Below are 23,259 nucleotides of genomic sequence, written 5' to 3' on the forward strand. Positions count from 1 at the left end.
ATTTGTATCCAGGTGACAAGGCAAACTTAGGGTCCTCTCACTCTGCCATCTGCCTGTCCAACCTGTATGATTTAATTTTTTTAAGTTAATATTTTCCTTACCTTTTCATTTATTTTACTCTTGAAATGTGTTGTTGTTGTTGTTGTTTTTCCAGCAGTTTTGCTAACTAGATTACTGTGGTTTATTGTATACTTATATCCACAGAAAAGCCCTTTTCTATGTACACAAGGAGAAATTCTGTGATAAAGATCCCTTTTACATTGCCAGTCTTCCTCCTGCCTCTACTCTTGCTGTCCCAGAGACACTGTGGAGGTGCACGTCTTCCCTGGATTTATCGTCCCCCCTGGACAGTCCCTGCTTCTACCTCGTTGTGTTCATCAAGTGAGATTTGTTCTCAGTCTGGTGTTCTTTCTTCCTCAGGAAGTGAACTTAACTAGATGTTACTAATGGGATAAAGTAACTAGAAAAAGAGCAGTCATGTTTGAGAAATTCCTACTATTTCCACTGCTGGAATGGAGGAAGAGTTCTAAGGAAAAGAACCTGACATTTTTTGTTTTGGTTTTACCATGTGCTGAATACTTTGCAACGTAAGCATTTAACCTTTCTAACAAGCCCGTGAGACTGTCTCCATAACACAAGTAGAAGAGCATAAAGAATTTAATCATCTTTGTAAGTTCATGAAGTTGGTAAACAATTTCTGTGAAAACCAAGGTTTCATTATTTTCATTATACCATGGAGAAGTTTCTTCAGGCATGGAAGTAGTGTCTTCTCTAGTAGAAACTGTTTCTTTGTTTCTTTTGAGTCAGCCCTGTGCATAAGGATTAAGAGATGAATGTATCAAGGTGTAGAGGGATATAATAATCTTTATTTCCAATAAAGCTGTTACATTTAAAAATCCTACCTGGTATTCCAATATTGGCAAAGTTGCTTATATCAGATTATTCCCCCTGTAGGTAACCATTATTAAAACTGGACTAAATACAAAAGAGAAACAATTGTTTGAAGGTCCTGGGGTATGATCAAAAGCAGGCAGAACCTGAAGTGGGGACTTAGTCCTTAAAAGAGGACAAGATTTATCATTTTGCCTAATACCACCTGTAGTCCAGGTTCTTGTTGGCTGCCAGAGTCAGAGCAGAGTTGAGAACCCTTAGCAAGGCTGAAAAGTAAGCATGAACTCTCTGAAAAAGGGAGTTGCTTAGGAAGGAGCCCCAACTCAGCCAAGACACACTTGTCTGACCTCTGAACCATGTTTATGAGGGAGATTTCAAGTCCCTAATGAACTGAGAAGGGATTCAGTTCCTCCCCTGCACAGAAGTTTGAGTTTGAATTCAGCAAAGTTATCTCCTCCTTCCAACAAAAATCAGCAATATTGGTGTGCCTGGGTGGCTCAGTAGGTTAAAGCCTCTGCCTTTGGCTCCCGTCATGATCCCAGGATCCTGGGATCAAGCCCCGCATTGGGCTCTCTCCTTGTTGGGGAGCCTGCTTCCTCCTCTCTCGCTCTCTGCCTGCCTCTTTGCCTACTTGTGATCTCTCTCTGTCGAGTAAATAAATAAAATCTTTTTTTAAAAAAATCAGCAATATTTAGAGGAAGACTATACATCTGTGGTCTTTATGATATGTCATCTCTAATCAGTATATGAAAATCCTAGATAATTGAAGAAACAAGAAATGGGACACACAATTAAGAAGAAAAACAATAAATAGAAACTGACCCAAAGATGACCCAGATGTTGGTCTTAGTGGACAATGATTTATTTAAAGCAGCTATTATTTGTTCAAGGACCTAAGGAGTATAAAGTCATAAAAACAGATTGGGATTTTCAGCAAGCAATATAGACTAAAAAAGAAGTATGGAAACTCTCCAACTGAAAAGTGTAGTATCAGGGAAAGAAACAAAATGGTGGATGGACTTAGCAGAGATTGGAGAAAACAGGAAAAAAAGTTTCAATTTACATGAAGACAAAAATAATTCAATATGGAGAACAGAAATGACAATGAAAATCCATGAACAGATTCTGAAGACCTGAGGGATGATACCAAGCAGTTTAAAATATGAATAATTGCAGTCTCAGGAGGAGAGGGAAAAGATAATGTGTCACGAAATATTTGAAAAAAATAATGGTAAAAAATTTCCTAAATTTGGTTTAAAAAACCTCCAGATCTAACAGGCACAGACACAACCCCTGCAAAGCAGGATAAATAATAATATTTTACCTAGACACGTCAGTTAATATGATGAAAACTTAAGTTCTAAGGAGGGTTTCTTGAAAGTAACCAGATAAAAATAATGTGCATTATTCTTAAGGTAGAGTTCCTCAGCCTTGACTCTGTTGGCCGTCTGGGCTGGGTAATTCTCTGTCTGTGCTTGTAAGATATTTAACAGTATCATTGTCCTCTGCCCAGTAGAGTGCTTCTCATTGAGAGTTACAGTGTTAAAACAACTGGTAAATTTGTGGGGTAAATAAAATACTGTATATTTTTTCTTAAATTATTTAAAAGTTAAATTATGACATTTTAGTGTGGGGTTTATAATGTTCATAGATACAATGTATTTGATAATAGTACAAAGGACTGTATGGAGTGAATGAAAGTACAGTTGTGGGGCTATTCAAATGTACATTTTAAGTAAAATTTTACATTACATTTTCCATGAAGTAGAACAGTAACTCTGAGTCATCTGTGGTAAGTTATGTAAAACATTGTCATTCATAAAGCAACTATTTAAAAAAAATATACAAAACAGTATACCTGAAATGTCAGTAGTTTAGTTATATTGGAATTCTAAGAACATTGATTAAGCCAAAAAATGTCAGGAAAGGGGGGAAAAAAAAACAGGTGAATAGAAAACAAATAGCTAGGTAAGAAATCTAAATTGAATGACGGTAATAGTTAAATAAAAATGGAGTACATGCTCTAATTGAAACAAAGAGATTGTCAGAGTAAGGCTTGACTATGCCTCTTCAAACATTTTATGGGAGGTTTAGTGCAGGTAGGGTTTTTTTTTACCAAGGGTATAAGAGGGCACGTGAGTGGCTCAGTCAGTTAAACATCGGACTCTTGATTTTGGCTGGGGTCATGATCTCAGGGCTGTAAGATCGAGTCCCTGCACAGGGCTTATGTTGGGCTCTGCTCTGGGTGTGGGCCTGCTTAAGATTCTCCGTCTCCCTCTGCCTCTCTTCTCCAAACCTCGTTAGGTCTCTCTGTCTCTCTCTCTTTCTCTCTCTCTCAAAAATTAAATTAAAAAAGGGCATAAAATGGGAAGGAAAAGTAAAAATGTCTCTCTTTGTCTGAGTGTTTATATGAAAAATCCCCCTAAAAAGCAATCATTAAACTAATAAACTTTGCATAGTCACAAGATAGAGGGTAATAAGCAAAAATCAATTGTTTTTGTGGACAAGCAGCAAACAATTGGAAAAGAATATTTTTAAAAATTTTTTTAATTTATATTTACAACAGCATCAAGCATGAAATACGTAGCAATAAGTTAACAGAAAATTTGTAAGAACAATGAAAGCTAAAGATATTGCTGTGAGAAATGAAAGATGCCTATGAATGGAGAGCTGTCCCATGTCAGTGAATTGGAAGACTTAATATTGGTAATATCACGGTTCCCTCTAAACTGATCTATAGATTGTTATCCCAACCAGTTACTCAGTAGCCTTTTTCTCAAATAGAAATTTTTAAAGTTTGTACTAAAATGGAAAGGAGCTAAAATTTTACGAAAGAGCACAGCTTGAGGACTTCCTCCGTATAACTTCAAGATACACTATAAAGTCATGACAATCAGACAGTGTGGTGTGGACAAAATGACAGGCAATAGATCACTAAAACAAAATAGAGACCCAGCATAGGCCCATACTTAAATGGTAAACTGATTTTTTATAAATATTTTATTTATTTATTTGACAGACAGAGATCACAAATAGGCAGAGAGGCAGGCAGAGAGACAGGGGGAAGCAGGCTCCCCGCTGAGCAGAGAGCTTGATGCGGGGCTCGATCCCAGGCCTCTGGGATCATAACCTGAGCTGAAGGCAGAGGCCTTAACCCACTGAACCACCCAGGTGCCCCGGTAAACTTATTTTTGACCAAAATGCCAAAAGAATTAAATAAGCAAGGAACAGAAATGTTGTTAGAGCCACTGATTATCCATATTGGAAAACATGAAGCCTGGTTCTTGCCTTGGACCATACTCTAAAATTGATTTGCAGCGTATCATAGGCCTAAATGGAAAAATGCAAGCCATAGATGACATCGGCAACAACGGACACAATAAGAAGTTCCATCTATTCTCTCCTCAAGAAGAGCATCAGTAAAACTGGCAATAATTATTAGAGAAGGACCAAGAGGAAGTTCTGGATTTGAATAAGTACAGTAGCTGAAATGATTTACTAGAGCATAGCAGATTTGGACAGGCAGGAGAAAGAATCAACATGTTTGGAAGATAGGTCAGTTGAGATCATCCAGTCTGAAGAATAGAAAGAATCGAGAATGAAGAAAAACGCGCCATAACAAACATTGGCAACAGTGTAGAGAAATGGGTACCCTCATCCACTGCTGGGAGGGAATTAAAGTGGTGCAGCTGCTTTGGAAAAATTTTGGCAGTTCCTCAAAATTTTAAACACACAGTTACCATAAGACCTGAGAATTTCACTCCTACCTATATATCCAAGAGAATTGAAAATCTAGGTCTATACACAAAGTTGGACGTTAATTATCATAGCAGCATTTTTCATCACAGCCAAAAGGGAAAGGACCCAAAGGTCAATCAGCTGATGAGTGAATAAACAAACTGTGGCGCAGCCATACAGTGCAAAGTTCTGTTGCTGTAGAAGGAATGGAGGACTAATCATTGTCACTACATGGTGAACCTTGAAATGATGCTAAGTGAAATAAGTCAGGCATGAAAGGCACATATTATATGATCCCGTTCGTATGAAATGTCCAGAATAGACCAGTTCATAGAGAACGTGAACAGTTACTAGGGGTCAGGGAGGTAGGAGTTGGGGAGTAACTGTTAACAGGTACAAGGCATCTTTTTGGATTGATGAAAATACTCTGGAATTAGATTGTGCAATCCGTGTGAGTATCCGCAAATGTTGGACTCGAATAATAAAAAAAAAAAAGTCTGACTGTAGTAAATAGAGGGTAGCATTTTCACTCAGTGTTTTAGAGATCTTAAAAGTATGTAATGGTAAGAAAACAAGTTAAATTAATTATAGATCTCATTCTAATTAGAAAACAATTGAATATGGGTTACCTATCCTATTTCTCTTATTGATTATAACAACGGAGTATGGCCATTGAGCTATAGTTACAAATTTTCTCAACAAGTGCATCTCTTAAATGTTTTCTTATTGAGAAAACTTAAAAAATAGATGAACTTAAAAATTTATAGTAACACTTTAGCAATGATGGTAGCATTATAGTAGGCTCTATAATCCTCTAAGCTTGCATGTATGGGTTTTTATTTTATTTTATTTCAAGTAATCTCTACACCCAGTGTGGGCTCAAACTCACAACCCTGAGATCCCTGAGATCGGGTTGTACACTCCACCCACTGAGCCAGCCAGCCAGACACCCCATAATCCTGTTAGTTCAAATGTATAAATGGAGTTTGAAATGTCAAGTTCTCAAGTAACAGTAAGTAGGTACATCTATGTCAGATGGTTGGGAGAAGTCCACCCAAGGGAAAAGACTTTGAGCCAATTAAGTTTTTATTAAATGCCTCCACCTAATATTTTATTATAATCTATCAAAAATAAGACATTTCCTGGGGCACCTGCATGGCTCAGTAGTTAAGTGTCTGCCTTCAGCTCAGGTCATGATCCCAGAGTCCTGGGATTGAGCCCTGAATTGGGCTCCCTGCTCAGTGGGAAGCCTGCTTCTCCCACTCCCACCCCCCTGCTAGTGTTCTCTCTCTCGCTGTGTCTGTCAAATAAATAAAATCTTAAAAAAAAAAAAATGACATTTCCCTCCTCCCCTCCTTGCGTAAAATATGGTAAAATTGGTCACGATTCTCTTAGGTGGCTTTTCAGTTTGACATAGTCATGAGTGTAATAATGTAAAGAATGATATAGGGATTAGTTCAGTTGTTTAAGTTGTGGTTTAGGGTTTTCATTTGACACTTGCCAAACTGGTTAGCTGTCTGGTACGTGATGCGTTAGGGGAATACTGTCTACCTGCCTGTTGTACTCTTGTGTTGCCCTTGGTTCCAGGGGTCTTTTCCTGCAAGGAAGCCGGTTGCCTGTTTCAGAATCAACCACAGAACGTGTACAAGACTCTGTGATGAGGAAATAGGAAACAAAATTGAAAAATGAACAAAAAGGCTTCGGGTTCCTTCCTTTCATCTAGAGCCTAATGCTGCCACCTAGTGGGCAAAAAGTGCGGAGACTGGCCAAAAAGATTTGTGTGCGGGCTGGTAGATCAGAATCTGGTGACAAACAAACGTCAACTATATAAAATAGTTTTTAAAGACCTAAGTCTATAAATAAATAAAATCTTAATAAAAACCCAAGACTACTTTAACAATAACTATGGAACCACAGGTTATATTAACCCTAGCCGGTAATTTTGAAAATACTATAAAAATGATTTTTGCTAAAAACTGGAATTAAAACAACCGCATTTGGAATTTAGTTACCCTCATTACTTTAAAATCTTTGTCTATAAACCAACTCAGTTTTTTTAAGTGTTACAAAAAATTAATAGTGTATGGTATACTTAAATTGAAAGAGAGCTTTGAATTACTGCTCTCACATGTTATCCCAATTTTTCAAAGGATCTTTTTGTTGTATTTTGATATTTTAAGAGTACTTTAAAAAAAAATTTATGAGTGGTAGGGGAGGGGCAGAGGGAGAGAGTCTTAAGCAGGCTCTACGCTGAGCACAGAGCCCTACATGGGGCTCAATCTCACGACCCTGAGATCATGACTCAAGCTGAAACCAAGAGTTGGTCATTTAACCAACTTTGCCACCCAAGTGTCTAAGAGTCCTTATTAAACATACTTAAACCTAAGATAGAGAAATTGTATAACCTGGCACACTGAAACTAGCAAGGCAGTCAAATTTTACTTTTATTTTTTGGAATGTGCTGCAATACTTTCAGAGGATCAGTCCTTAAATTCAAAGTTAAGATTTAGCATTATTCATGAGGAAAAGTAGCTGAGAAGAAAAAGTCAATGTGAAAATTGAAAACATTTATGCATATATACAAAGAAGAGCTATTTTATTGTTAGCTGTATCTTTAATATCACAAAACAGCAAAGTTGGTTTTAAAAACAATTATAACTGGGGAGAAGAGAAAAATTATATTTAAATAAAATTTTAGAAGTGAACTATGGTTAATGCAGAAAAGATGAATTAATTCATGTTTCTCTAGGTATAAAGTCTAAAAGCCAGACTTGAAGCCATGAGAAAGGAGTATTAAACGGTTGCTACAGATTCTAGAAGAACTAGTGCAGTTGCTCACTTTAGGCTCTCCATCTAATCTACCTCCACGAATGAGGTAAGACTTGGAGAAGCTGAAATGGGGCTAACGGTAAAAGTGAGGCTGAGGAGCCCTAAGGAGAGGCAGAATTTTTGAAAAATCAATTTGATTTTGTATTTCAAGGACTATACACCATGTGTTCCAGTCCTTTCAGAAGAGCAGGAACAATAACTAGCGTGACCTTGGGCCAGCAGTACTGGAGATGAACCCAGTCTGCTATCAGCATGAATCTCCCAAAAGAATCTCCCTGGGGACTAGCCACAATCCCAGTTCTGTGAATTCTGCCCAGACTTTTTTTTTTTTTTTTCAAGATTTTATTTATTTATTTGACAGACAGAGATCACAAGTAGGCAGAGAGGCAGGCAGAGAGAGAGGAAAGGAAGCAGGCTCCCTGCTGAACAGAGTCCGATGTGGGGCTCGATCCCAGGACCCTGAGACCATGACCTGAGCTGAAGGTAGAGGCTTTAACCCACTGAGCCACCCACGCGCCCCATGACCAGACTTTTAAAACCAGCCTTCAGTTCTGTTATGGAAGTGAGCTTAAATATTGAGTTTAAGACACATTGAAATTATTAAACTTTGCCAGTCCAAAAATGAAACTGCAATCCACAGGGGACTAAAAGGAAATTAGTCTACATTTACATGACGATAAAAATATTTGCTTTAATTAAAGGAAGAAAATAAGAGTCTTTAAATTAAAAAATAAAAGAGCAACTGCATAGTTACAGAATGAGCTTCATACCAACTAAATGTGTACAAAAATGTGTTTTTAGAAATAAGGCAGATAGGATTAATGAAAAGGACAGCAGAGTGAGGAAAAAATGGGTTGGATTCATGGCTCTAACATTTAATAACCTTGTGATTTCAGCCAGGTCACCTAAAGTATCTGAGTGTTTGTTTTCACGTCTGTTCAGTGGAGATCATTTCTTTTCTGTTTACTACACAGGGCTGATGTCAGTGTTATGGTGTAGAATATCATCATTATTAAATTTTGTCTGTTTCTCTCCCAAATATATTACAGTTGGGATATTTTGCTGATTTGATTTACATCTGAATAGTAGACATTCTCTTCTACTCAGTGTCTTTCTCTAATCTCTCCAAAGCATAAATGCCTGTTGAAATTTTTTTATTTTCAGATTTTCAAAGTACACCACTTTCTCACTTGTTTATTCCATTTAAAATTTTAACCCAAAGTTTTTTTTTTTTTTTTAAAGATTTTATTTATTTATTTGACAGAGAGAAATCACGAGTAGACGGAGAGGCAGGCAGAGAGAGAGAGAGGGAAGAAAGCTCCCTGCTGAGCAGAGAGCCCGATGTGGGGCTCGATCCCAGGACCCCGAGATCATGACCTGAGCCGAAGGCAGCGGCTTAACCCACTGAGCCACCCAGGTGCCCCTTAACCCAAAGTTTTAAATCACATCTAATCTCTGTGTTTTCCCACATGTATGTATCTATTGTCTGTCTCTTCCATTACCCCATTTTTTATGGAGCTGCTGATTACATTTCCCAGATTCCAAAATCAAATTTATTATCCCACTTATAATCCTTAGCCTGGCATTCCAGCCCCTCCACGACGCGGCCAGATCGCCTTTCCACCCTATCTGCTCCACTCTCTTCCGTGACTCCGCCACTGCGTGCCCTCCCAGGCCTGCGCCTTCCTGCCACCTGCCTTTGCTCACCCAGCCCCTCTCGGCCAGAACGGCCATTCCCGCTCCCCTCACGTCCACACCTGACATCCTCTCCAGATCCATCCAAGTGCCTTCTCATCCTTGCAGATTTTGTCCATGTTTCTCAAACTCTCCTCTCTCATTTTCCCTTCTATGAGAAGCTCGAGCTCTTCACCTCTGTGTCTCATTTGGCATGGTGGTGTTCTCCTTTTAGAAATAAGTGTTGGCTTTTCTTACTCCCCCTCCTAGGATGTGAGCTTTTGGAGGGCACACCTCAAGCTTCAGTTATCTAGGTAGCCCCTTAGCACACAGCCCCATGCCCTCAATGGTTAGTCTAGGAAGGAATGGATGTCTGTATCCTGCAAATATGAATTAGAAAGAAGAGTGTTTGCCTGCTTTATACTCTTCCCGTCTTTTGTGGTTTTCCCTTTTTCTGATGTTTGATCCAGATTTATTTCTCTGAGAACACTGAGCTTTGTTTCAAAATCCTAATCAACTATCATCACTTCCCAATGCACCCAGCAGTCCTTGCACTAACAACTTATATATTTGATAAATGCATATTTATCAGTGCATATCAGAAATATGTTAGTGCATATCAGAAAAATGTTCTTTTCCCCATGTCCTATGGGTGATAATGATGTCCATTTTCCTTTCCTCCTCTTACTGATCTTCCCTGTGCCACTTGGTAAAGTGTTTTGCTGATCTCCTGCCTCTCACTTGATTCTTCCTGTGAATGGTGTAGCACTACTGGGAAGTCTCTCTGTGAAGACACCTAATACATTTCTTCCCTGGCTTCTGAGAATAGAGATAGTATAGAAAGAGAGGAAAATTCAAGTTATTGATTTGCTTTATACTAAGACAGGAAATACGGACTATTACATAGCAGGAAGAATCACCGGAAGGGAACTGAAAGTGTGCGATTTCCAGATCCCAGAGTTAGGTGTTATTTCTTTCCCTGTTATCTTTGAAAAATGGATCAGGTTATCAAACGAGTAGCTTTTCCAAAATTTAGTTTAATGGACTGATCATTTGTTAGAGGAAGAACACTAATAAGAAAAAGAGTTCTTTATACCTGAAGCCAAGGGTCTGAAGGTGTTAGTGGTCACAGTCTAACACATGGTAAGATCACCAGACCAACCAAGGGGCTCAAATGAAAAATACAGTCAAGGAAAATTATTAGAGGCTTCATAGTGGAGGAATTAGGCTCTTTGTATGCAATTTTGTTGCAGGCAATCAAAATCTAGGGTGGAATTTCTTTTCTTTTTTTTTTAATTGAACTATAGTTGATATATAACATTTTTTAGTTTCAGCTCTACAACATAATATTTGCATATATTGTGAAATGATCATTATAGGAAGTCTAGTTTAACATCCATCAACACACAGGGTTACAAATTCTTGTGCTGAGAACTTTTAAGATCTACTCTTGTAGCACCTTTTTTTTTTTTTTTAAGATTTTATTTATTAGAGAGTGCATGAGAGAGAGCATGAGCAGGGGAGGGGGCAGAGGGAGGAGGGAGAAGCAGACTCCCCACTGAGCAGGGAGAACGATGTGGGGCTCGATGGCAGGACCCTGGGATCATGACCTGAGCCAAAGGCAGACACTTAACCAACTGAGCCACCCAGGCGCCCTTCTTGGAGCGACTTCTAAACATACAACACAGTATTATTATAGTTACCATGCTGTGCATTGTATCCCCAGGACTTGTCTATTAATGGAAGTTTGTACCTTCTAACCACCTTCACCCATTTCACCCACCCCACTCCCCACCATCTCTGGCAACAACCAGTCTCTGTTCCGTGTCTGTAGTTCCCTTTGCTTTCTTTTCTTTGTTTTTGAGATTTCACCTATGAGATCATATGGTATTTGTTTTTCTCTATCTGACTTATTGACCACAACGACTTCAAGCTCCATCTGTGTTGTCACAAATTGCAAGATTTTCTTTTTATGGCTGGATAAGCTCGCGCTCTCTCTCTCTCTCTCACTGTGTGTGCCTGAGTGAGAGAGATTCTCTCTATCCATTTATCTGTTGATGGACGCTTAGGTTGTTTTCATGTTTTGGCTATTGTAAATAATACTACAGTTATCATGGGGACCAGTTACCACTTACGAGTTAGTGTTTCTGTTTCCTTCAGGTAAATACCCAAAACTGGAATTGCTACATTGAATGGTAGTCCTATTTCTAATTTTTTGAGGAACCCTCTACGTTTGTTCATAGTGGCTGTACCAATTTACATTCCCACCAGGAATGCCTAAAAGTTCCCCTTTCTGTACATCCTCACCAATATTTGTTAATTTGGTCTTTTTTTAAATTAATTTTTTAATGTTAATTCCAATATAGTTTTTGATAGTAGCCATTCTACTAGGTATGAGGTGATATTTCATTCTCACTCCCTTCATAACTGAGCCCAGAATGTCTTTCCAACTTCATATGCCATTACTCTCTTCCGTGTACGATCACAGGCTTATGCATTCCTGCTTTCTGTGGTTTTGATCTGCATTTCCCTGATGATATTGCTATTGGACATCTTTTTGTGTACCTATCGGCTATCTCTACATCTTTAGACAGTTGTCTATTCAGATCCTTCATCCATTTTATAATCATAGTTGGGTTATTAGTTATTGAGTTGCATGAGCATTTTATATATTTTGGACATTAACCCCTTATCAGATATATGATTTGCCAATATTTCCTCCATTAGTAGGTTGTTTTTTCATTTTGTTGATGGTAACCTGTGCTGTGCAGATGCTCTTCAGTTTCTTGCTCTCCCCCCTTGCTTTGTTTTTTGCTTTTGTTTCCTTTAACTTTTGGTATTAAACCCAAAAAATCATCACCAAGACCGGTGCCAAGGAGTTTACCACCTATATTTTCTTCTAAGAGTTTCATGGTGTTAGGTTTGCTAAAAAAAAATCTGCTTATAGTCTTAAGGGGGTTCCCTTACATAACAACTTGCTTTTCTCTTGCTCCTTTTAAGAATCTCTCTCTGTCTTTACTATCTAACAGTTTAATTATAATGTGTCTCAGTATAGGTCTCTTTGAATTCATCTTGTTGGTACTTGAGTTTTATGGACCTGGATGTCTGTTTCTTTCCTCAGGGTAGGGAAATTTTCATCCATTATTTCTTTGAAAAGCTTTCTGCCTCTTTTGCTTCCTCCTTTCCTTCTGGGACCTCTGTAATATATATATTAATTTGTATGATGGTGATCCATAAGTCCCTCAAACTATCTTTGTTCTTTTTTTTTTTTTTTTCAACCCTGATTGGATGAATTTCACTGACCTGTCTTCAAGTTCACGAATCCTTTCTTCTGGTTGCTCGGTCTCCTGCCGAAACTTTCTGTCAAATTTTTTCAGTTGTATTCTTCAGCTCTGAGTTTTCTGTTTTGTACTTTTAAGATATTTCCTATGTTGAAATTCTCACTTTGTTCATGCATTGTTTTCCTGAACTTTTTGACTGTTATTCCAAACTCCTCTCAGGCAAATCACTTATCTCTGTTTAATTGCAACCTGTTTCTGAATATTTATCTTGTTCTTTTGTTTGCAACACATTTCCCTGTTTCTTCATTTTCTTTGACTCTCTCCACTGGTTTCTGGACATTAGATAAAATAGCCACCTATCCCAGTCTGGACAGAATGGTGGTGTGTAGGGATGAACCTGACCTAACTCTTAGTTGTCCCTCAAACTTTTGTGGTTGTCCAAGCCTCCTCTTCTGTTGTTAGTGACTCCCAGTAGTTGAGAGTGTGCTAAAACGTGTCCATGTCCTAAAAGGATGGGTCACAGTTAACACCTAGATGCAGGCTGGTTGGAACCTGGACACTCAGGCAGGCAGGTGGAAAAGTATGTAGTTAAACGTCTTCCAGGGAGAGCTAGAAATGGAAGTTCTGCCTGTTCCCCCTGTGCAGGGCCCAGGTATATAGTCATAGGTGGAGCTAGAGAGGGATGTTCCTGCATCCATTAAGAATTTGTGGTTTTTTTTTTTTTTTAAGAATTTGTGTTTTTTGTTTGTTTGTTTCCTACAGTACTGCAGGACTCATGAATATAAGTTCTGTTGGCTCTCAGAGTCAGGCTATCTAGAGATCATCCCTTGGATGGCAGCCAAAAAATCTGGGCACAGACATGTTTTTAAAACTCCTTCTAGGGAGACACTGGTGGTTTGCAGTGGGCTGGAAGGAGCAGATGGGTTTGGTTTTTGTTTTATTGATGCTTTCCTTCACTGTGCAAAAACTTTTTAGTTTGATGTAAGCCCAATTTTATTTTTTACTCATTGGTTTTGGGGGGTTTTTTGCTTTTGTTTTCCTTGGAGGAGACAGATCCCAAAAAATATTGCTAAGTTTCATGTCCAAGAGGTTACTGTTTTCTTATATTAGTTTTATGGTTTTAGGTCTCATACTTAGGTCTTTAATCTATTTTTAATTTATTTTGTGTATTGTGTAAGGTGGTTCAGTTTCAATATTTTGCATATAGTTGTCCAGTTTCCTCAGTACCATTAATTGAAGAGACAGTCCTTAATTGTGTATTTTTGCCTCCTTTGATATAGATTAATTGACCATATAAACATGGGCTTATTTCTGGGCTCTCAATTCTGTTCCATTGATCTACGTATCAGTTTTTGTGCTAATACCATTCTGTTTTCATTACTACAGCTTTGTAATATAATTTGAAATCTGGGATTGTGATACCCTCAACTTTGTTCTTTTTCAAGATTGTTTTGGCTATTTAGGGGCTTTTTTGTTTCAGACAAATTTGGGGGATTTTTTTTTTTTTTGTTATAGTTCTGAAAAAATATTGTTGATATTTTGATAGTGCATTAAATTAGTAGGGTGCTTTGGGTATTATAGACATTTTAAGAATATATTCTTCTGGGGCACCTGGGTGTCTCAGTCATTAAGCATCTGCCTTTGGCTCAGGTCAGACAATCCCAGAGTCCTGGGATAGACCCCCACATCATGCTTTCTGCTCCGCTGGAAGCCTGCTTCTCCTTTTCCACTCTCCCTGCTTGTTTTCCTTCTCTGTCTCCCACTGTCAAATAAATACACAAATATCTTTTTTTTAAAAAAAGAAGAATATATTCTTCCAATCCATGAACATGGTATATTTTTCCCATGTATTTGTGTCATCTTTGAGTTCTGTCATCAATGTCTTATGGTTTTCAGAAGATAGGTCCTTCACCTTCTTGTTTAAATTTATTCCTAAATATTTGATTATTTTGATGCAATTGTAAATGGGAATTGTTTCTTCATTTTCCTTTCTGTTATTTCATTATTATTGTATAGGAATGCAACATATTTCTGTATTTTGATTTTGTATTACACAACTTCCCTGGATTAACTTATTATTTTTTAAAGATTCCTTTTAGAGAAAAAGAGAGTGTGCTGAGGGAAGGGGCAGAAGGAGAGGGCAAGAAAGAATCTTAAGCAGGCTTCACACCCATCACAGGCCTCGTGGGGCTCGATCTCATGACCCTGAAGTCATGACCTGAGCCAAAATTGAGAGTCAGATGCTTAACTGACTGAGCCACCTAGGTGCCCCTGAGTTAATTTATTAATTCTAACAGGTTTTGGTGGAGTCTTTAGTATATATATTATCCTGTTCTCTGCAAATATTGACAGTTTAACTTCTTATCAATTTGGATGTCTTTTCTTTTGTCTGATTGCAATTGTTAGAACTTCCAATAGCACCTTGAATAAAAGTGGCAAGAGTGGACATCCTTGTCTTATTCCTGATCCTAAAGGAAAAGCTCTGTTTTTCATCATTATGTTAGCTGTGGATTGATATAGATGGCCCTACCACAGCTGCGGTATGTAGTGTGTTAACTAACATCCCTTACTATTATTGTATTACAGTCAGTTTCTCCCTTCTGTTTCTTAATACTTGCTTTATATAGTTAGGTGTTCCTAAATTGGGTGCATAAATATTTACAATTGTTACATCTTCTTGGATTGATCCCTGTATCAATATGTAATGACCTTTTTTTCTCTTGTGACAGTCTTTGTTTTAAAGTCTATTTTATCTGAATATTGATACCCCAGCTGTAGGGTGTGTTTTGTTGTTCTTTGGGTTTTTTTTTTTTCTTTTTTTTTGCTTCCATTTACATGAGGTAACTTTTTTCTATATCTTCATTTTAATCTTTATATGTCTTTAGGTCTAAAGTGAGTGTTTTGTAGGTAGCATATAGATGGGTCTTTGGGTCTTGCTCTTTTTATCCATTCTGTGTCTTTTGATTGGACCATTTAGTCCATTTACATTTAATTATTGGTGTGTTCACTGTTATTTTAACTTTTTTCCTGTTCCTTTCTTCTTTTGCTCTCCTCTCTTATGGTTTGATGGCTTTCTTGAGTGTTATGCTTAGATTCCTTGCCCTTTACCTACTATAGGCTTTAGGTTACCACTGGGTGCGTATGTAGCAACCTTTATGTGTACAGCAGTCTATATTGGGTTGATGGTCACTTTAGCTCAAACACGTTTTAAAAGCATGGAGTTTTTATTCCCTCCATATTTTATGTATATGATTCTAAATCTTATGTATCCGTTGACTAATTTTTGCATATATTTACTACTTTAGAGTTTTAATATCCTTACTGGCTTTGTGATTGAAGTACTACCTTTACTATGTTTACTTTTCCCAGAAAAAGGTTTTCCTTTTATAGTTTTCTTCTAGATATGGTCTTTTCTTTCTACTTAAAGAATTCCCTTTAACATTTCTTGTAAGGCCAAATATAGTGTTCTTGGTAGTCAATTTTATCCTGTCAGCACCTTGCATGTATCAACTACTCCTCTAGACTGTAAAGTTTCTGCAGAAAAATCAGATGATAGCCGTATGGGGCTCCTCTTGTATGTTTGAAAAATGGTGCTGGCCAGCACTTTTATTGCCAGAAAAAAATGCTGCAGATCTCTGCCCCACTGACACATGCCCTAAAATTAGTCAATAAATCTCCATGTATAGCCCAGGTATTTTTCTTTTCTTTTTTTTTTTTTTAATTTATTTTTATTTGACAGATAGAGATCACAAATAGGGAGAGAGGCAGGCAGAGAGAGAGGGAGGAGAAAGCAGGCTCCCTGCTGAGCAGAGAGCCCCATGCGGGGCTCGATCCCAGGACCCTAGGATCATGACCTGAGCTGAAGGCTGAGGCTTTAACCCACTGAGCCACCCGGGCGCCCCCCCAGTTATTTTTCGAACCCTGTCTTACACACTGTGTGTTGGGCCGTTGTTTGGCTTGTCGGCTCTTTAAGGGTGGAGACTCAGTTTCTTACAGCTCTCCAGGTCTCCTGGAGGTAAGCCTTGCTGATTTTGAAAGCCAGACATATGGATACTCACCTTCCCAATGCAGTGTTGGTGGTATTTGGTATGGGCTGTGATCCCCTTGCTCCTCTGTGCTTATGATGTCCCTCCTGTGTGTGAGTAGTTGTGCTGGGGTTGGGTTCCATATTGCATTTCTGTTCTTTCCTTTTTCAGTGTAGCCTTCTCTCTGCTATTAGCTGTGGAAGATGTGTCAGTCTTCAGGTCATCCTTCAGAATTAGTTGCATAGATGTTGTTGCTGCCTCTATGGGATGAAGTAGGCTCAAGATCTTCCTATTGCTACCATGTTTGAGCTCTGGAAAGTGTCTTGAATTCCCTGTGCACACCCGAGTTTCACCTGAGTCTGGAACTATTTGTTTTTTTTTGTTGTTTTGTTTTTTTAAGATTTTATTTATTTGACAGAGAGAGATCACAAGTAGGCAGAGAGGCAGGCAGAGAGAGAGAGGAGGAAGCAGGCTCCCTGCTGAGCAGAGAGCCCGACGCGGGACTCGATCCCAGGACCCTGAGATCATGACCTGAGCCGAAGGCAGCGGCCTAACCCACTGAGCCACCCAGGCGCCCCTGGAACTATTTGTTTTTATACCTACTCGTGTATGCCACTTCTGTTACTAATCTGATATGCAGTTCAACTTCTTCCCCACTCACCTTTCTCAGAGGAATATGGTCATGTCACACAGGTATTCTGAGTCAGTGGGTTTTAACTAGGTGGGGACAGCAGAAGCAATACAATTGCTTTTTTTTTTTTTTTTAAGCCCAAATATTGTGGGTAGAGGGGAGAGGGGAGAGGGCACTCAGAGGCTGGTATATATATATATATATATATATATATTTTTTTTTTTTTTTTTTAAAGTTCCGCAAGTGGTTTTGAAATAAAAATCTTACTCTGTTTTAACTTTTTGATAGATTTGCTATTTATCCTATTTTGGTTTTTTGGCCAAATCAGAAGAATTGCTTTTCCTATAAACATCGTTAGTGAATAAACCAACTTTTAATTTAGATATGTGCTTTTTCTCATAGGTATCCTCTTTGAGAAATGAAAAGCGAGGCTCATCATATCTCATTTCTGCCCCAGAAGGTGGTTCTGTGGAATTTGTTGACCAGCATTCTCAGGGCACAGGAGCATATTACATGGAAACCTACTTAAAAAAGAAGCGTGTATACTGAGTTAAGTTCTCTTCTTATAACCTCATAAGGTTTTTGCAGTATCTCTGCTGTTCATCGCTGCCTTAACTACATTCAGACTAGCCATATCCTTTAAATACGGGTTTCTAATTTCCCAGAAGGAACTGTATCGTGCAGCAAGCAGAATTGCCAAATAAAAAATAAGTAGCAATAAGATAAGACAATTGGAGGACATTTTCCATTACAATTAGATGTATCTTAATTGGTATTAACTTATAGTTCATTGGAGAAAGTAACAATGTTCCAATATTCCTTGTTTAGGACTGGGAATAATTTTGACACCATATATAAAAGTATGAAGCAATAAATGGGAAACAGTCTTGTTTCCTGAGCCTTAGAAGAATGAATTTCTTATATGCCAATGTGCATTTCAATATACTTTCCCTAGAAGTAATCTCATTTATAGATTTTTAGACCTTTTCCTAGAACTACAAGAGTGCAAGTACAAAATGCAGTGCTGGTAATGTTATAAAGATGCTCTACATGCAAACTAATTACCCCTACATCAGTCCTGCAGTATAAAAGCCAGAGTGATGTCCAAATTCTACACAACTGCAGATGCTTTACTTTTAATGTTCTCTACCTACCATTTATACCTTTTGTGAAAAACGAGCTATTTTTGAAAAAAGAAAAAAGTAGCTTTGGTGAAATAATTTCAGGGGTTGGCAGACTACACCCTGGGGTTAAGTTCCGTCCTCCATCTGTTTTTTATACTGTCTGCAAGCTAAGACTGAGGTTTACATTTTTAAATGAAGTAGAACAGACTTGAATTAAGTTCTATGAAATTCACATTTCAGTGTCCATATATAAAATTTTATTGGAACACAAACATGCTCATTCATTTACATACTATCTAGAGCTACTTGTGTGCTGACCCCTGGTCTAATTGCACTAATTCCCTAATCCTTTAACTTCTGCAACAGACTTGTAAGTGGCAAGCAATGTAGGTTTCTATGTCTGATTTCATGGCATAAACCAATGATGATCTAATTGCTAGAAAAAGGCCTATTTTGATCCTCAAATGCCCTATTTCCACAGTATAGTTCAACAGTCAATATTGCTCTTTCTGGAGGAGCACTATAGAGTAACAAATGTAACAGTTTTGAGCTAGTGAGTTATACTTCATTTTCTGCTTTGTCTCTAAGTCAATTTACTTTGGCAAGAATTGTGTTTATTGCATATAACTTTTGACATCACCATTTCCCGAAGACTTTGGTATTAAACACGAGAAACCCTTTGCCACCTAGAAGTTTCCAGGTTTGTTCCTTGTGATCCTAGTCTTTTTGAAATCAGATCATTACATATCTTCTAATAAGGTACCCTATTCTAATTATCAAGTTTAAAATTGATACATATAACTTTTAAAGAAATTGGTCTAATTTGTTTCATACATTAACTTCTACTTGAAAGTGACAGCTAGAAAGTTAATCACTAAGGATTGGCATCACTCAGTTATGATTCAGCAGATGCATAATGGTTTCTCCATGTTCTGCGCTTCTCCCTCCCATTTCCTATTGCATTAAGCATCTTCAGTGCTTAGTCACACCTCTGAAAATACAACCAGCAGATGGTGAATTTTAAGTCAGAGCTGCAAAATGAAAGCAGGAAGAGGGTGAAAGAACTAAGTACTTTGGATGATAGCCCATGGGGATCTGCCCTGTCACTGGATAGAACAGATAAGTATAAATCAAGTGGTGTTTGTATTAAGGGCCACTACCAAACTCCCCACCCCCCTGCAATGTCTATACTGTTATTTTTCTATGTAAACAGTTTGAATGCTTTGAAAGTGAAATCTTAATATTAAAAGGCATATGCATGTGAAGTGTCTAGTATATTTATTTGTATAAAGAGTAAACAAAGTGCATATAGAGTGGCCACAGGTTTGACACAGAGACCTTGATGATGTCGGGTTATTGAATAAATTTAAATGGCAAGTTTATTGCTGCCATTGAATCAATCCAGAACGCTCTTTCAGGCTCAACAGGAGAAAAGTAATGATATCAAACAAATGCTAGACAGCATTAACAAAAAGTTTTTCAGACTCTTGGTCAAGTTCTTAGGGTTCACATTGAATCAGAGATTAGACACTTTTGATTACCCAGCTACCTCCAAGCAAACTGAAAACTGTCTAGTAGCTGTTGAACTCTTGCAGATGGATGGTTAGGTACGGAAACACGGACTGGTTGCACACAACATCCAAAGCCAACGCTGCAACAGCTCGCCGCACAGTGGTCGAGTTAGCAAAGGACTGACAGGAGCATTTCTGAAAAGCACGTATGCTAGCATCCGGGGTCTTGGGAGTCCGTTCTGTCTTGGGAGTCACAAAGGGCTTCTGGGTAGGAAAGCGCTGACACAGGCCTGGTTCTCAAGAATCAACAAGCAGCAGAGTCTCTATTCCACCACTGTCCCCGGCTCTGACCAGTTTTCTCAGACATCAGTACGGCTGGTCACCCATGGGGATAGGAGCAAAGCCACTGAAGAAACAAAGTTTAAGCCCTACTGGTGACAGGAATACACTCAGCTTTGTATAGAAACAATAGTCTACTAACGGGTATCTAATATTTCAAGAACGCCTGGGCTAGCACTGTAGAGACCCTGAAATCTGAGGGCATGTCAGAGTACTGGCAACATCCGTCAACCTCTATCTGCTGGGAAAGCATTTCCAACCAGCTGGGAACAAGGGCTTTTGTTGGCTCCTCTCATTTTCTGGTAAGCAACTGGGGCAGTACACTAGCCAAACAGAAGGGTGCTTTCTGTTCTTTCCAAAAGGAGGAGTGCTTAAGTGCTTTCTATGGTTTCTATTACAGGGGCCAAATTTCAAGAGGGAAGTACTTACACATAATAAGCACCACAGTGTGCCTTACATACCCAAATACAAATTTTTTTCCATTAAAAATTTTAAATGGTTTGGGTATTGGTTGGGGAAGGAGGACTTGATACACAGGAGTTTAAATGTTATTCATGCTTCTTATTTTAAAAGTGCTTCAAATCCTTCAATAAGGTTCTGAAAAGTTGTCCGATTGGATGGTTGGAACTCCCAGCATTTTCTCATAAGTTGATAAACCTGTAAGAGGAGGGAAAAAAAAACTTTTTGGAAATGGACTTTTCTTATTACTCAAAGTATTACTGATAAACAATCTATCTTGAGAAGCTCATGAATCAACCTTCCAAAAAGTCCAGGTCATCACATCTCAGTGTAGACCCTAACTGTCCTCACTGGCTGTTCTCTGATGCATACAAACTCTTCAGTGCATCTCCAATAGTCTAAGAATTGGCCTTAAAGGCTCAAATCACTTTAGAATACAAAAAACTGAATAAATGTCATAAATGCTACTGACGAACATGCAATTATAGCTGACCCGCGAACAACACGGATTCAACTGTGCACGTCCAGTTATACACTGTTTTTTCAATAAATATGATCTAGTGCTATAAATGTATTTTCTCTTACCATTTTTTTTCTCTTATCAGTAAGGCTCCTGGTCAACAGCAGTCTTAAGTTTTGGGTAATCAAAAGTCACATGCAGATTTTCAACTGTGTAGGAAGTCAGCTCCCTTAATCCCATGTGAGTCAACTCTATATGAACGTGTCACATTTGGGCTACACCAGACTGTGTTCCTGTGATCCTTTAGGGTGCTCACTGAGGTAAGCCTACTTTTGGAGGGAATCCTTACTTTAAACAGAACTTGCGGCTGTCATCTGCCCCAAAGATGGTTTTTCAGATGTCTGATCTGAAATTCAGCTTCAGAAAATTACTTTAAAAACAACTTTTTTAACTTCTTCCCACCCCTCCACCCAAACCCTTGCTGGATAACTCAAGCCCTGAAAACATAACATAAATTGAATGTTACTGTAAATGGCCCCCAAATACCTCATCTGGACAGTGAAGTGGACAAGGCAAACGTTTTCCTTCTTTTAATGTATTCACAAGTCTTGTGACTGTCATCTGGCCATGAGTTGGGCCTATCATTTTCAGGAACAACTGTGTAAAATCAAAACAAACCAAATATTTTAGTACATGTTTATATCAACAGATTAAAGTAAGATTTCTAGAATTACCTGGAAATTAAGATAATAAAAAGGCTTTTCTCCTTAGTAATTATTTTTCCTAAAGATTTTATTAGAGGTGGGAAACAGCAGAGGGAGAGGAAGACTCCCTGTTGAGCAAGGAGCCTGATGCAGGGTTAGATCCTGGACCCTGAGATCATGACCTGAGCCAAAGGCAGATGCTTAACCCACTGAGCCACCCAGGCCTCCCTCCCTCTCCTTAGTAATTTGAAATGTGAGCCCAGGGGCACCTGGGTGGCTCAGTGGGTTAAAGCCTCTGCCTTCAGCTCAGGTCATGATCCCAGGGTCCTGGGATCAAGCCCCACATTGGGCTCTCTGCTCAGCGGGGAGTTTGCTTCCCCCTTCTCTCTCTGCCTGCCTCTCTGCCTACTTGTGATCTCTGTCAAATAAATAGAAAAAAATATTAAAAAAAAAAAAATCATTGAAATGCAAGCCCAAAATCTTGATTAGCTCTCAGTGATTAGTCTTTAATCACGCTCTCAGACTTTACCAAACCACCCCTTCCCCTGGCTGAAGAGCCTGTCTCAGTGAAAATGATCTCATTAATGAATACCTGAGGCTCAAATAAGGCCCTCCCCACTGCCCCCTTATTCTCCCAGAAACTGTCCCTGGATTCCTCACACAGGTGAGATCCTTGAAAGTTAAGCAGCATTTTCTAGAACTTGACCTTCTTGTGAAATGAGGACTTGAGAGGGCCACAAGTATCAAGTGACAAACCATGTTAAATGGAAAAGTGATACTTTCCGCTGCAACACCCTAACTGGATTCCGTTTAAGAACAAAATTTACACATTTTCAATGGATGCCAGGTGTGGACGAAGGAACAAAGAAGCCTTACCGCCATGGGGCTGTAATCTGAGTCACAGTAAGTAAGCAACTCATGCAGAGTCACTCCAAATGACCAGACATCAGAGGCGATGTAAAATTTACACTGAATTAAACATTCGGGAGCATACCTGAAAGAAAGCAGATCATGAAACTACAGAGCAACTCCAAAAAATCACTCCTTCGGCTTCTCTCAGTGCTGAACATACTAATCACACATCTGCTGAAGCACACATCTGACCCGAACACCACCACCATCACAGGCTCGCTGTGGCACACATCCACTCTGAAGTAGTAGACATTTCGTGCTCTCCGCTCCACAGAGCAGGTGCTGCCCAAGTGGAGGAGGCAGAGGATGACATGCCCCAAGTGTTCTTGGCAAGTTCAAAATTAGTTAGCAGTGACCTCACCGTGTAGCCTTCTTCCAAGGTCTGCCTCAGTGGATGGCACCCAACTTCCCCAGCCAGAAACGAAGGCACCTCTGTATCCAATTTCCCAGATGCTTCTCAAACATACTCCACTCTCTTAAGCCCCACCGCCATGTCCTAACCACTGCCCTAGATCACACCCTCACTGGCTCTGGCTGAATCAGACTCCCTGGCTCCAGTCTTGCTCCCCACCCATCCCCAGTGGTCTTTTTCAAGCAAAAGCTGCCATTCTTACACCTCCAGTGATATATCCCAACGCTCAAAGCTGGAGTGCCAGCTCTGCGGCTCCACTTCCAGTGCTC

At 38.9% G+C, this 23,259-nt stretch overlaps 2 protein-coding genes across 13 annotated transcripts in view; one reads left to right on the plus strand and one right to left on the minus strand.

Moving 5' to 3' along the window:
• Positions 1-19,458, plus strand: part of RAVER2 (ribonucleoprotein, PTB binding 2) — a 91,448-nt gene extending 71,990 nt beyond the window's left edge. For both annotated transcript variants that reach the window (XM_082687843.1, XM_082687842.1), the window contains exon 12: positions 17,472-19,458. In XM_082687843.1, coding sequence (XP_082543969.1) covers positions 17,472-17,618 — 147 coding nt within the window. In that variant the 3' untranslated portion in view covers positions 17,619-19,458. The remainder of the gene's footprint in view (positions 1-17,471) is intronic.
• The window catches only part of JAK1 (Janus kinase 1), a 124,840-nt gene continuing 120,366 nt past the window's right edge, over positions 18,786-23,259 (minus strand). For 7 of the 11 annotated variants that reach the window (XM_082687810.1, XM_082687813.1, XM_082687817.1 and 4 more), the window contains 3 exons: positions 22,543-22,660; positions 21,509-21,619; positions 18,786-20,700 (listed from right to left, as the gene is read on the minus strand). In XM_082687810.1, coding sequence (XP_082543936.1) covers positions 20,605-20,700; positions 21,509-21,619; positions 22,543-22,660 — 325 coding nt within the window. In that variant the 3' untranslated portion in view covers positions 18,786-20,604. Of the gene's footprint in view, positions 20,701-20,764; positions 21,369-21,508; positions 21,620-22,542; positions 22,661-23,259 lie in introns of those variants that run through there. The other 4 variants (XM_082687819.1, XM_082687820.1, XM_082687811.1 and 1 more) reach the window with 2 other exon arrangements.

This window comes from Mustela nivalis (genome assembly GCF_964662115.1).
Source record: "Mustela nivalis genome assembly, chromosome: 10".
In the NCBI taxonomy this organism is placed as follows: Eukaryota; Metazoa; Chordata; class Mammalia; order Carnivora; family Mustelidae; genus Mustela; species Mustela nivalis.